This window comes from Epinephelus moara, chromosome 11, assembly GCF_006386435.1.
Source record: "Epinephelus moara isolate mb chromosome 11, YSFRI_EMoa_1.0, whole genome shotgun sequence".
Classification (NCBI taxonomy): domain Eukaryota; kingdom Metazoa; phylum Chordata; class Actinopteri; order Perciformes; family Serranidae; genus Epinephelus; species Epinephelus moara.
The window spans coordinates 1719273-1735258 of record NC_065516.1 but is presented as its reverse complement, the minus strand read 5'-3'; the positions used below and the strand labels follow the sequence as shown (position 1 = coordinate 1735258).

Genomic DNA, 15986 nt, shown 5'->3' with positions numbered 1-15986 from the left:
TATGTATGTTGGGGGGTAACTGTCCCTTTAGTGTAACTTTAATGAAATGGTATTTTTAGGATTGCCACTAAGACACACACCCACAGTTAACTATCACAAAAATGTAAAGACAAGCAGAGCGGAGCAGTGACAATTTATCAGTAAGAGGCAGAGCAGGTTTTAAGCTTTTTGGTAGCAACATGTGGATTTTTGCAGAAGATACTGATACTGATATTTGAGAGTTAAAGAAAAAGCTGACAGACTATGAGAAGGGAGACAGTGGACGGGAATGTTGCAATTACATATTCAGAGTCTTAAACCCACCAGGATGCCCAATAAATCTATATTCTACACATAAACATAACAATAACAAACATTTCGATAAGTATCTCTTAAATATGCCTCTTAAAGAATACTAACCATGCAAGATTATGAGCTGAGCAGGACAGCTTACAGTCTGTGTACTCTGGTGGACAAACTTTGTGATGACAACACTGTTTCTAAATTACCTCAATCACATCTTGATCATTTTCACAGTGCAATATCTTGTTACTGATACACATGCTGATAGCAGTGTGCTATCTGTGATGAACTCCATTTGGCTGATGTAATGTATTAGTCTGGCTCTAATCTTCTCTTTAAAGACTATTTTATGAGGCAGTTTGGGGAGACGGATGCTGCCATTAATCATAATGACCTTCTAAATAACTGCACAGTTTCACACTTTCACAACCCAAGAAATCAGAAAAACACCTCACAAATTCATGCAGAGACCAGGAGAGCAGAGAAACTGCAGTGAAATAAGATGCTGCTTCATTCAAACACTCCCCAAAAGGAAGTTTGTTTCAACACTTGACAACGTTTTCTTATATCAGCTTACACTGCGACTGTGAGAAACAAGACAGACGGGACATTTATAACAGCCGCCGAGACTGTTTATACACAGAGCCTTTTACAAGTGTGTGTGTGTGTGTGTGTTTACCCTGTGTTTTGTGCAGGATGTGTGTACTATGATAAGCTCTGATACCTTGACAACAAAACATCACAGAGAGAAAGAAACTGAACCTTAAATAGAAAAATATTCAAACAATCTTCACAGAGGCCAAAGTCAAACACAAAATATGGTATGAAATTAGTTCTCTGGAAGGTAAATATACTCTGTGTGTGTGTGTGTGTGTGTGTGTGTGTGTGTGTTTCTGGGAAATCATTTTAAGATAAGCCTAAGCGCACATACACAAAGACGATGTGTTTGTGTATGTGCGTGTGTTTTTCTTGTAAGTCATTTTAAGGTAAGGCTAAATACACACAGCAGCGGAAGCTTACAAATTGTGCGTAAAACCAATTTAATATTTGCTTGTGTGTGTGTGTGTGTGTGTGTGTTACCTGTGTGCTCTGATGATGCGCTCGGCAATAGCGTCTCCGATTTTGTTGAAAACATGTCTGTTGTCTGCACAGCTGATGAAGAACTGATTCTGGAAGACAAACAAACATGAGCCTGTTGTGAGATGACGAGTAAAGTCAAATCCATAGAGCATGTTAAGTTCTTGCTCCCACTTCTGGACAAAATCCAGATCCATCAGTGTTTTATTTATCCTTAGTCCGCATGGGATTTGCTTTGCTTTCCAGTATTGTGACAGCACGATTACATGCCATTTAGAAGCTCTTTTTTAGATAAATAGCCCAGTTTGGATTTAAGGTCTTCCAACTTAACATCCAATGTAATTCCTTCATCATCAAAGAGCGACTGTTGTGAAATGATGTCAAGAGCTTGTTCATCACTTATGAATAAGCACTGCGCTTGATGTAGCTCGTCCATTGTTTGTGGAGAGAAGGTAAAGCGTGCAGCAAGGGCATGGGAGAGTTAGGCCAAGCTCTCAAAAATATATCAAAAGCCTTAAAGCCTTAAAAGTACTCGATAAAAAAACTCAACAGTACCATCATTGTCGCATTCTGAACAAATATGAGCAAATGAACTGGGAAAATACTGTGAAATACACTGATTCTGTACTTATTTATAAAATTCTTCATGATCAAGCTCCACCACCACTACAAGTCTTTGTCAAAAGAAACTCAAACAGATCCACCAGAGCAGGCTCAAGGGCTGATTGTACGGTACCACTCAGGAAAAGTACATTTGGACAAGCAACATTCTCCTATCGTGCATCGAAAACTTGGAACAATATACCGAGCACGATACGCGAACTACCAACCATTGCATCATTTTCCAATCATCCTAAAGCATGGTTACTAGAAAACCAGATCTGTGAACATGGTCATACTTAAATTTGTATACTTTTTGTCTATTTGCTGTATGCTGTTGGATCTTAAAATGTTGTTTGTTGTATGCATGATGTTGTCTGTTGTATGCATGATGTTGTCTGTTGTATGCATGATGCACTTTACTATGGGCATTCGGCAATAGATTATCGCACTTATTAGCACTTTATTACGGGCATTTCTGCAATATGAATCAGCACTTTATTATGGCCGGGCACCCTGCAATAGAATATAGAATATTTTGTTGTTATTGTGGTTGTTGTGGAAAGTTCTTATTGTCCTTCCTCCCTCCTCTTCTCTTCTTACACCTACCTGCCTATGGGACAGGAGATGGAAATTAGCCGTACGGCTACAATCTCTTCTCATATTTACATTTTTTTTTTCTTTTAAAATGTTCATTAATATGCATTGTCCCATTTCTAAATAAATAAACTTGAAACTTGAAACTTGAGCTCATGAAGCTGAAGCCTGATGAAGCTGTAAGCCAAACGCGTTGCTCTGCTCTATTAAATCTTGATCTTCTGTCAAAGTCCTGTCTTGTGTGCGGAATGTAGCCACAACATATGTGTTTTTTTCTTTGCATACTTGCACTTTTGCCACAGTACCAGCACCTTGACTTTGTAGTGTAAGAGTTAATCCCTAATCAAGTAAAAGGGTTATATTGCATAAGTTGATCGAGAAACAATGTAAAAGGGTTAAGAGACTGATTGAGATGCATAATACAGAGTTATGAGTTGATATTGTATCTACACTAAAAGAACACACATATAACACACCATGTTCTGTATAATGTAAACACACACACTCAAATGCTTGTACTACCTAACACACACTTAAAAGTCTGTATTGTAAAAGAGCACAAGGGACAGCATAAAGAAAGTCCCTAAAACTCACATGTTTTTTAAAAATAAAGTGAAAGCAAAGCCAAAGCTAAGGGTGGGAAATTTGGGGACTTCCAAAACTCAAAACGAAAGTGATACACCATTAGAACCGGGCCGGTTCACGATTGGACAAAAAGAAAAGGTCGCCACCAATAGCTTTGCATTGAACTGGGATGGATTAGCGAAAGAAGGTGGAGACTTTCTCCAGTCTCCACCAGCATAAAAGCAGACGCACTAAGAGTTGATTTTCAGTCCGGTCCCGGAGCTTGACTCGATGAGTTGTATGTGTTAAAGCCTGTGAACACATTAAACTCGATTGCATCGGACTCTGCCTGTCTCCAGTGTTTCTTTGAATATTACTTAGTAGAATCCAAGGCACCAGACCAAAATCAGAGGACAACTGAGAAGTTACGTGGAGGACAAGGTCGGGAGCCTACAGGCCCAATTCCAGGCCCCGATTTTCACCTCTACAACTTACGCTGTGCACTGGCATTTTTCTACTCTGTGTCTGTTAGAGTTGGGTTGATTTTCAGTTTTGCCGGTCCAATGTGGTTTACGAGCTTAAACTGGTAAGATTTTATGCAAACCGACTGAACCAGCATTTGTCATTATGACATGTTCTGGCAAATTGAAAAATAGCCTACATCAGCAGCCTGTACCGACGGCATTGTGGCGCTAAATCCAACTTTTATTTCACTAAGCAATATGACAACATGATTAACATAATATTACACATATAATGGAGCCACCAGAGTCTGACGAGCTGCGAGCTGAGCACAGCCACATGAAAGAGATCAAATTTTAGTTGAGGTGGGAGAGCAGCGCATGCTGTGTTTGTTTACAACAAAGTTTATGTGTTTTTGGGGGGACAAGAGGAGAAATGGCAGAGTTATTCTTAAAGAAAACTAAAACTGCACCAGTATGACAACATTTTGGATTTAAAGCTGATGGAAGAGGTGTCCTAACTGGCTCCAGGTGCTGTTTTGAGCTGAACTTTCATCAAACGCTCTGTTTCCATTTATTCCTGTGGCTTGCTTTGAAATGGATGAAAATGGATGAAAAATGGCTGATTCATGAAATGGAAATGAAGAATTTCACTCCAAAAACCAAAATAAGGTGTGAGCTAACTGGAGAGACATCACCATCACCAGGGAGCTGAAAGTTTCTTGGAAAACTAAATGACCGTTCAAATAACAACTACTTGCTGTTGGCTACATTTTATGCTATTCCTATTAAATATCACAATATAAAACATGTTTTATGTTTTGAAAAGTAATGTTACAAACATTGGAAGATAGCAAGTAGGCTACATCACCCATCTTTTAAGTGGTTATGTCTGCATTCTGATCTCGAGCGCACAGCTGACAGCTAACAGAAATGCATATTTAACGGATTCAAGGTGGACACAGAGCTGTTATGTGACAGTCTGACACTAGTTTTCTGTTGGGGCATGGTGGCATTATGTTCCACTCAGGAGTGGCTGCTGAGTGAAGTGGGACACCTGGTAAAATTTGGTGTACTGGTCCAGTCCAGTGTTTGGCTTAATATAAAACCAGTTTAAAAATGTTCACCTTTTTGCAGTTTACAGATAATTACCTCTATGTAGATGAAGTGTTTGCTGTTCTGGATGGTGTGGATATAGGCGTTGTGGATGGACTCCTCATGGTATTTGATGCCAGCAGACCAGTCAGAGGCTGAGCGGAGGATCTGAGGGAAGGGAGATGAGTGAGTTTGGGAGGGAAGCCAGTAAAACAAATGTTTATACAAAAGCTTTAACATGCACTCTGCAAAGAGGAAAGTTGGATTAAGTTTCATCTTGGACTTATTGTTTACTTATTTTGTTTAACTTATTTCAGCACTGGAGAGGAGAGACAAAATGTTTTTTGTCCAAATTCCACACAACATACTAAACCCATACAGCATATAGCATATAGTATTCTTTCAGGTATAATAGTCTTACAGACAACATATAATAAATTATTGAACTTTATGGTTTTGTACCAACAGTTAATGATGCAAGATGCACACAATAAATCAAGCTGCCTCTTTGGAAAACTATTGCCTATAAGGGGAAAGCAAAGTGTTTTACCAAAAGATTCAGTACTTTAAAGGAATACTTCACCCACAAAATAATCATTTGTATAAGGATTATAACCCCATGTTAACTTGAATATATCATGAAAATTTTGTTTTTCTTGCATGCTTTTGCAGTGAACGAAAAATCCAAAAAAGGCGAACAATCTTCATGAGTTTAAGTAGCGGCTGAGTAGCTTGCCTGGGGCAAGTGTGTGTTTAAAGTCTGCTCTGAGTGAAGCTCATACACCCACTCCTGCTCAGGCACACTCACAGACAGAAGTGTGTTTTAAAATGCATATGTTTGCGAAGTACTGAGCACACAAATGGATAAATGAGACTTGGATTACACTGCATGAGTTGTGTGAGAGTTTGTAAACAGATGTTTGGATATAGTTTGGCTGTTGTTAAACATGGACCTGTTTACTTCAATTCATTAAGAATGTTCAACTTTTTGGATTCTTCGTTTACCGTGGAGGTGTGCGAGAAAAACAAAGCCACCTTCTTCTTGAATTTAACATAACACATGGTGAACAGTGTTGGGGAGTAACTAGTTACATGCATTTTGTTAATAGTGATTAAATTACAAAATAAACGTAATTGTAATCAGATTGTAATCACGATTACCGAGAATAAATACATAATTACATTACAGTCATTAATCAAAATGTTGGTGATTACAAAGGAGTTACATCTGAATATATTCCTCCTGCTGAAAATGTAGAATATAACATTCATTCTGTTGCTTTGCATCTTTTTGCCGTGCAGGAACCTCTTCTTTTGGTAAAGCCTGTTCCCAGACATTCTGCAGATTTATAACCCAGTTTAAAACATTTGTTAGAAAGGTAATTAAAAAGTAATCTCCTGAAGCCTTCTCACCAGTCTGTTTTTATTTTTCCAAACGTGAGAAGCTCCATTTCCTTTGTTTTGAGAACGTTTAATTTTGTCATGTGAACATACTGCACACTAAAACCAACTTACAATGTAGTACAGAACTGAAACACAGTAAGAATAAGCTGCATGATAAAAGAAATGACTAAAAGGCAATTGTAATAAAATAAATAAAAGGCTGGGGTGGATATTGAAAATGGAAACTGGCAGAGAAGCAGTTCAATGCAGGGTGACATTAACACATGAAACTCCTTCAGTACCAACCTGTACTTTTGTGGGGATGCAGTTGGGGACTTGGTATCGCTGCTCTGCAGCTGTGGTGTGAGACTTGGGCAGCAGGTACGGGTACGACAGAGAACGGTACTTTGGCTTCACAAGCTGGTAGAGAGAACAGAGGAAGACAGAGGTCACACAAAAGACTGCAACCCACAACTGCAGATTTCTCCTACAGCAATGTGGACAGCTGCAGAGTCAGAGCCAAACAAGCTTGGCCAAAGGGTTAAATGAGTCCTAACTCATAAAGATCCTAGTTTTTCCAGACTGTGCCTACACTTTTAACAGAGGTCGCAATTTTTATGCACCTCGCTGTGAAAATAATGATGTAAATGTACAGATTTTTATTATCTCTCCACTGATCTGCTGTTTCTTCCTTAAATCTAATTTCATCACTTTCTGTCCAGTAAGCGATTGTTTGAGGGCAGGAAACACCCAGTGATCAAATACTTCAAAGGATAGTTCAGACGTTTTTAAATGAGGTTGTATGGGGTATTTATCCACAGTCAGTATATTACATACAGTAGATGTACTGCCCCTAGTTTGGAGAAGCAGGCAGAAGTCTAACATGGAAGCTAAGCAATCTACTAGTGTGGATGGAGATCAGCAGCAAAACACATTTTAGCCAACTAATAAATCAGTATCAGTTTGAGTGTATGCTATATATAAAATATTTTGACTACTTTCCCTTTTCGTCAGACAGCCCATCATGACAGGGAAGCCGTTAACGGCTTCAGTTTCGCATCAATGCTCTTGTCATTTTAGCTCACTGAGCACAGGAGCTGCTGGTCTATCACTGCCTCGGTCAGTTAGACAGTTTATATAATTGTGTGACTTTGGTGAATCCGACCTATCTTCTAAACACCCACAATAACACAATTTAACTACATGTAAGTGATCAAGGCAGTGGTAGACCAGCAGCTCCTGTGTTCAGCAGTGTTAAATCACTGTTTTTCTCAATGAAGTCTGGCTTTGAGGTGAGCGTTATATCGGCTGTGCTTGTGCTGCTGCCGTGGTCCTGCCAGATGCCTCCTGCTGCTGCTGCCGTCATTAGTCATTAGTCATACTTCTACTGTTATTATACACATATGACTATTGNTTTTTTTCCCCGTTATAAAGGGTTTTTTGGGGAGTTTTTCCTGATCAGCTGCGAGGGTCATAAGGACAGAGGGATGTCGTATGCTGTAAAGCCCCGTGAGGCAAATTGTGATTTGTGATATTGGGCTTTATAAATAAAATTGATTGATTGATTGATTGATCTTCTCACTGGAAATCACTGTCTGACATTAAGGTACTGCAGTAAAAATATTCTGAATATAGCGTACATGTAAAGTGATATTGATTTTCTTCTGAGGATATTTTGGTCCCAAGAGTTTGCTACAGACTGAATGCTCTTGACATTCCTGCTACTCTTTGGTACAGAGCAGCAGACGTGATGTAGCAGCAGTTTCTGACTGCAGATATCTACAGTCAGAAACAAATGTTGTTGCACATTTCTGATCTGTCGTTAGCGCAGTGAGCTGGTTTACTATATTACATGAATGCCGCTGTCACACTTAAAGTTCTGCTGAACTAGTTCAAACATTAAAACTTTGTATGGAAAAATAAAGAATCCTTGAATATTCATATTAAACGGCAGATTCTGATTCAACTGGCATAATTTTGGGATGGGTACAGCCCTAGGCATTTAGGTGGCTAAAAAAATGTTGCTGCTGACCCCATTCACAGCAGTACATTGCTTAGCTTTGGTGTCAGACTCCAGCCTGCTTCTCCAAACTGGGGGCACACTGACTGGCATCTACTGTATGTAATAAACTGACTATGAATAAAGGCCCCATACAACCTCACTTCAAAAGATTTGTACTTTCCCCTTCAATGTACAAAATTAATCTGCAACAGAAAGCCACAGTGACATTTATTTCTCATGAAAAATTCTAATTATTCATATTTTTATGTATTTTCTTTGGAAGAGCAGAAACAGTTTCAGAATCTTGGTCAATGACTCTTTAACAGAACAAACTTTTGAACCAGGTTACTAGGACTCAGTATGCTAGAACAGCAGCATGACCTCTGACCTTGGTGAAGTTCCACCGCTGGATGAAGTGTCTGGCCACATCTCGAGCTGCTTTCCCATGAACCACAGAGGAGATGTCGTGCCAAGGCATTCTGGGAGTTGTGTGTCTGTCTATGAAATCTACAACAGCAGGAACAGGAACGTCAGACAGAAGGAATATGGAATAAATAGTTCCCCAACTTCTGTGGACTCACTGGTAATCTGTGAGTTTAATGATGTTGTTACCATCGAATGGTTTGTCCAGCTGAATCCAGTCCTTGTACACAAAGTTGCAGTAGTCTTTTCCATGCCAGAATCGTGTGTTTCCAAAGAGCTCCCCGACTCCTGTTTGTAGACTACACATTGAGCCACTTCCTAAAACACACACATGGATATACAGTTATTTATCAATGCAATGAAAACTACAGGTACTACAACCCTTCCAAAGACCAAAGTCTTCACTGCAGGAACGCAACAACGTAGACTAATCCAGGCTTTAGTCCCTGGGCTTTTTAAGTTCCTGCTGCAGAGGTGGGACTTAGTGATTAATTGTCTGAGTTGCTCTGGGTTGTTTGTATTTCTCTAAATTACCAGCCCAGGATGCAGTGACGGTGCCCTTGCAAAACAGTAGCAAACAGACAGTGGAAGGGGAGATGAATGCTTGTTGAATAAGCCGGCCAATTACAAGCTTACTGCTATACCCACAGTCTACATCCAGTAAGTCACACTACACTCCAGATCATCACTGCTTTGAAAACCATTTCCAGCATGTAGGCCTCTGTCCATAAGCATCTACGTATATGATCAAAAGTTACTTTAACTTTGAAAATGTGTTTATTTTAAAGCCTAAAATGCAAACTAATTGCTTTATATTTCGTGCCTTTTAATTTTGGAACAACCATTAAGCAAACAGAACATGAAATCAGAAGCTTCCAATGTTGGTTTCTGGTGCAGTTTTATCTTCTTACATGGAGATTCAACCTTATACTTGGTTTTAAAGGATAAGTCTGTTGATCATATTCAACCAGTCAAACAAAAAGACTAACAAACAGTGACTCTTTCTACAAGTATGATATTAATGTAATATTCCGAATATGACAATATGGTGAATTTGATACGGGTCACGTAAACAATATATTCTGTTTAGATATGCCAAATTAGGCTTTATTACGAAAGTAACCAGCTCTTTACCCTCGCCAGGGTGCTGGAGAAGAGGGCCCGGTCGATAGTTGAACCTCAGATTGAGGAGGAGCAATGTGGTTTTCGTCCCGGACGCGGAACCGTGGACCAGCTCTTTACCTTCGCCAGGGTGCTGGAGGGGGCATGGGAGTCTGCCCAACCAGTCCACATGTGTTTTGTGGATTTGGAGAAGGCTTACAACCGTGTCCCCAGGGGCATCCTGTGGGGGGTGCGCCGGGAGTATGGGCTTGGTGGCCCTTTGCAAAGGGCCATCCAGTCCCTGTACCAAAGGAGCATGAGTCTGGTTCGCGTGGCCGGCAGTATGTCGGACCTGTTCCCGGTGAGAGTTGGACTCCGCCAGGGCTGCCCTTTGTCACCGGTTCTGTTCATAACTTTTATGGACAGAATTTCTAGGCGCAGCCGAGGGGTGGAGGATGTCAGGTTCGGTGACGGGAGGTTCTCGTCCCTGCTTTTTGCGGATGACGTGGTCCTCCTAGCTCCATCGAACAGTGACCTCCAGCTCTTGCTGGGGCGGTTCTGCAGTGTGAAGCAGCTGGGATGAGAATCAGCACCTCCAAGTCTGAGGTCATGGTCCTCAGCCGGAAAAGGGTGGATTGCCCACTCCAGATCGGGGGGGAGGTCCTGCCTCAGGTGGAGTTGTTTAAGTACCTCAGGATCTTGTTCACGAGTGAGGGTAGGATGGAGCGGGAGATTGACAGGCGGATTGGGGCAGTGTCAGCAGTGATGCAGCGCTTATCTGGTCCGTTGTGGTGAAAAGGGAGCTTAGCCACAAAGCGAAGCTCTCGATTCACCGGTCGATCTACGTTCCAACTCTCACCTATGGTCACGAGCTCTGGGTAGTGACCGAAAGAACAAGATCGCGAGTACAAGCGGCCGAAATGAGTTTCCTCCGCAGGGTGGCTGGGCTCAGCCTTAGAGATAGGGTGAGGAGCTCGGACATCCGGGAGGGACTCGGAGTAGAGCCGCTGCTCCTCCACATCGAGAGGAGCCAGTTGAGGTGGTTTGGGCATCTGGTAAGGATGCCTCCCTTGTTTCGGGCGTGTCCAGCCGGGAGGAGACCTCGGGGCCGCCCCAGGACACGCTGGAGGGATTACATCGCCCGGCTGGCCTGGGAACGCCTCTGGGTTCCCTCGGAAGAGCTGACGGAGGTGGCTGGGGAGAGGACTGTCTGGGCTTCTTTGCTGAGGCTGCTTTGCTGAGGCTGCTGCCCGGACCCGGATAAGCAGAGGACGACGAGTACGAGTACGAGTACGAGACTTTGGATATGCCGATATTATTGGGGTTTTAATGCTATCATTTGACCGTGTATAGAAAGCATTCCAAGTATGCATGTTGCAGGGTTTTTACTGCTACTACTGTTTTCGGTGAGCTCGGTACTTTGTACACAAATCAACTCACCAGCAGTTTGCAGGGCTGGGGTAGAGATGCATGCCTAAAAGAAAAACCCACATTTATGGTAATAAGGAGAAAAAGACCTACTTTTAAAGACTATTGGACTTGGATATTAACAGGTTTTTGGATATGGATAGATATGGCGACACCAACCTTTTCAAGAAGGTGACTGAAGGAAAGAAAGGAGGGAGGCTGCGTTTGCACGATCGAACAAGTCTACCACCAGTGGAAAACTTTGAAAAAATCCTATTCTGACGCAAAAAATAAAACTGCACAAGTTGTTCCACTTTTCCATATTTTGATGTGATAAACGAAATGTTTGGCCATGATAATCAGAGTATGCACAGCTGCATGTAGATGGAAATATTAGTGGAATATTCATTTTCATTAGCCATGTAAACAGCTTATAAGAACTATTGTCTTTTTCGGAATAAAGGCACACTTTATTTTGTATCAATCCCACATACACCGTCCTGCTACCACTAATACTCACTACCGCACCAAATGTGGATTAATCCGCAGCTGAAAACAGTCCCCATCAACTGCAATATTTCCTCCTGTTTGAATGATAGAAAACTACAGTGAGCAGCTGTTTTGGAAATGTAAGAGACTTTTAAAACATGAAACTATATATTTGTGTTTCGAAAGATGTACATCTTCAGTAGTAGCCAGTTGGCTTTGGGCTGAGAGCCAGAGAGTATTTGGCCTCAAGCTAACATAGTCAGTCTGGGTCTTTTCTGGTGTTTAATGAAAATAACAAAGATATGGAATTACACCAGACTTTAAATATGAGTCAAAATTTTGACCTTCAGAATACTGCCGGTTTAAGATAGAGGCTGTGAAGTATCTCCATTGCGGTCTAATCTGTTAACAACACACCAGAGTACCAGCTCGCTTTACTACACTGTTGTTTGGAAAATGCATTGACAGCACTTTAACAGAAATTAAACAGCAGCTGGATGGACAACGACACTACAGTCAAGACTTATAAACCTTAGAGAGGAGTACAGACACATGCTGAGTGAACTCAACTCACCTCACACACCTTTACTTACCTGAAATACAGTAAAATAAATGATATATGTCATTGGATTGTAGATAATGTAATAAAAGAAAAGAACACAAATATGTGTGTGTGTGCGTGTGTGTGTGTGTGTTTTAAATGTAATTACAGCTTCATTTGTTTATAGTAGCAGTTGTTTGCCTCACGTTCACCTCAGACACTTCCCGTCTATCACACCAGCAGGATAAACAGGGATGAGCCTGGCAAACACACAGCAGCTAATAAAAACCAACGGCATCTGTTTTACTGCAGAAGTGACATGTGTGTGTCAGCAGATGTGTTACAGGCTGATGCAGTTTCTCATCAAATAAAATCCCAGCATTGTTTGATGTGTGCACAAGACTTTCTAAAAAAGGGAAAATATAAGGGCAGGCCACATGTCACATTTTTTCACTTCCCTATGTCCCTGTGATCAGCTGGACGTTTCAAGTGGTGTGTTTAGTGGAACTCTGCTGGTCTATGTCAGTTATTTAAAGTTTCACCCTGCTTCTTGTTTCTGCTGCGCTACATTTCCCCCTAAGTCATGGTTGTATTTTTCACTGCACTTACAAATAAGTATTTGCACATTTTTATCCTTATGATTAATTCTTTACTCCTTAGCTTGGGTCCACACCCCAATCACTGCCCACTAGGACTGACACTAATGATTATTTTCCTTATCAAAATCAATCACAAAATTCTGCAGGGTGATGTCTTCAAGTCTTCAGTTGTCCAAAACCCCAAATGACTTAATTTATGATTGTATAGAGAGAAAAGCAGCAAATCCTTACATTTGAGAAGCTAAAACCAGCAGATATTTTACATTTTTTGCTTGACTAAAAGTGAACAGATTATACAATTTGTGGCAGATTGACTAAATATTTTAGCTCGGCTGAAAGCAGCGAGGATTGTGCCCCCAAAACTGGATATTTCAAACCAAAGCATCATCTTTTCATTACCATAACCAAGTGGTTTTTGTGCCTTAAGCTAACCACATGTTAACCACAACATTCTTGAAACATAAAGTTTCAATATATCCGCTATACAACATGCAAATGTTGCATTTCCGTAGTTTGCTGAAACATACAATGCCAATATTTTTCTGGCAACTGGGTTGCCCAGGCAAAACAAATATGGCAAAACATGGCAAATTTTTATGGTTTACATGAAAGGTGCAACATCTTACAGAGGGTACAGGGTACTAGTGGACAGGATGTGCATGTATACTGTATATCTGTTTGTGTATAGCCTGGTTCCAGACCATAGACCCCGCCCACTCAACTGAGTAGGCTTGCATCTCTGGTCTGGCATACTGCAATGAATTTGCGATTTATCTCGTCCAAAAGATGGAAGGACCAATGAACGCCGGGGGTGGGGGCGGGTCTAGCGATTAGCCAATCAGCGCCACGCTGATGTCAAGCTGTACGCCGGTGGGTAACTGGTGAGGATAGCAACAATGGCGACCGCTACAGATCCTACAGACCACATTAACGATGCTATCGAGGTATTTCGCCACTACTCGCGTTAATGGAGGACCAAATTAAGGAAGCTGCTAAACTGGATTTAACGGCGATGCAGCTGGGCGTGCACGACGACGGAGACATTTTAAACGGGCAATGCTCGCTTGTTTTCGGCACCCCCGAGGCATGGATACTAATGACGTCAGATTCTGGGTGAGTCGTTGATCTCTACTGATTGGTTAGGGAAAAATCAAATTCCCTCCCCCTTATAAATCGCCTTCAATGGAGGCCATGTCAGACTGAAGGTTCTGGGAGCTTCAGTCTGACACTCAGGCTAGTTTGTGTATGCATATGTGTGTGTGTAAATCTAACCGAGTTGTTTTATTTTTTCATTTTTTATCTGTTTATCTTCTAACTGACTGTGAATGCTTCAATATAACATCTGTATCATGAATATTTTTATATAAAATCAATATTATAAAATGACTAAAACTTTAATGACCAAAAAGTACTAATGATGACAATGATGTGAAAATTAAATGGTAGTTCAGTCTGATTATCAGACATTTTTACTAAAAAAAAAAGCCACGTTCATATTAAAGATATTAAAAAGACACATCTTTTTAATTGACCTTTTACACATTAAAGGGAAGAAAGCCTCAAATTCACACACAAAGAACCAAACTGTTCAATCCAGTTCAAACCACAGCAAAGCACACTGGAAAGTGAGTGGCTACACAGCAACACTACCGCCACCACAGACTCACCAGCCTGACACTGGCCGATGAGAGCGGTCGTCCTCAGCTCTGCCAGCCTGCTGGGGATCAGACTGTGATGGCTGGTGATACTGTTGGACCAACCTGAACAGAGCCGCCACAAACACTGAGACAGCAACACTGATGGAGGCTGCTGGATGAGAAGCTTTAAACACCAACTAGTTGGGGCTCAAAAGCCAAAATCATCCTCAAGGTGTTGTTTTTGCAGTCTGAACACATACTTTAATACCTCAAATGGCTGGGACAGACGTTACTGTTGGACACTGTTGTCAGAATCCAAGTTCACACAGTATTTTCCCCTGTCATGCAACAAATTGAATTAAATGGGGGTTTCAATAATTGAATTCTTCTTCTTTTGATGCCAAAACTATTTCAGATATACACATTTAGTGTCTGAATTAAACAGTTTTTATAACCATTATTGAATGAAAGATGAAAAACATCAATATAACAGCTGATTCCAAACTTTTCAATATAAGTGTACCTGTGTGTACAAATATTAAAGTACTGGGGGGGGGGGAACTCTCCTGTCTGTTCCAATCATCTTTGCTATCACTTTTCTAGCACTTAAGACCACTATACCATGAACTGAAATATATAATACAGTGTTTAAATAAATATATCCACTCACTCTCTTCGTTCTCCAGGTCACTGTCGCTGTCACTGTCAGCATGAGCCAGCCTGTGTTTCTGCAGGTGTCTCTTGATGCTGAACCTGTTCCTCCTTGTCCTCCTCTGACCCTTCAGCTTAGGCTGGTCCCCCGAGTCCGTCACTGTAAAAATGCCTTTCCCATTGCTCTGGGAAACAGCACCGCTGCCGTTAGCTCGGGCAGCCATGCTGGAGGAGGCAGCTTCAGCCTGAAAAGAAGTTAAATGAGTAATAAAAAAAAAAAGTATTTTGAGCATTTCAAAAATACAAAATTACTTCACTCTAAAGTATTTTGTTCCAAAATACATTTACATTTTTTTTTAGCCCTGTCAAATATCAATTTGAAAATATTCAAAAAATATTAAAATACATATTTCTCTTGTTTTTTTTAATAATAATTTGTGGTTTATAAAACAAGAGATACAAAAAATACAGAAAAATATATTTGCATTACTTACAATAATACCTGCTTATGTATTGCAGGGTTAGCTCAGTTTACACTGTAGTATTATTCCCCCCCCCCCCACTTTCATTTTCTTTGTTCAAAGAAAAAAAAAACAATACACCCATATGCAGCTATGCTCACATATGTCCATGTGTCCACATAAGCATTCATATCTGCCCATCCAAAACTCTGTAAGTAAAATTAATTATATACACTGGAACCATGGGAGTTTACATTTCTGCCGGTCTAACTGAGAAGAGGAGAGAAAGGTGACACAGTAGAGGGTCATACAGAGTCTGCTTGTAGTGGTTATAAATTCGATCCATTCATTCCAGATTCGATAGAATCTGTTCTTTTGCATCCTCAAGGAAAAGATCAGCTTGCCCATTAGGGCAGGGGCCCTAATTTTAGAGAATAATTCCAGGGGGGGACAAGGAAAAAAAGTTGTAGCCTGTCTTTTATACAGCACCTTTTACTGCAATTTGACGCTTTAATCTTCTCTCTATCTCTCCAACAGGCAGAGTGAATGTCTATACTAACTAAACTAAAACTAAAACTAAACATTTCCTACAATTAAACTGGTAAACTGGTTTATA

General features: G+C 40.8%; 1 protein-coding gene across 3 annotated transcripts in view; it reads right to left on the bottom strand.

Annotated features, from left to right (window-relative positions):
- pld1b (phospholipase D1b) overlaps window positions 1-15986 on the bottom strand; it is a 74751-nt gene that overhangs the window by 14198 nt on the left and 44567 nt on the right. For all 3 annotated transcript variants that reach the window (XM_050056884.1, XM_050056885.1, XM_050056883.1), the window contains exons 15-20: window positions 14929-15154; window positions 8674-8802; window positions 8450-8568; window positions 6366-6479; window positions 4734-4844; window positions 1363-1451 (exon numbers count right to left, since the gene is read on the bottom strand). In XM_050056884.1, the coding sequence (XP_049912841.1) occupies window positions 1363-1451; window positions 4734-4844; window positions 6366-6479; window positions 8450-8568; window positions 8674-8802; window positions 14929-15154 (788 nt within the window). The remainder of the gene's footprint in view (window positions 1-1362; window positions 1452-4733; window positions 4845-6365; window positions 6480-8449; window positions 8569-8673; window positions 8803-14928; window positions 15155-15986) is intronic.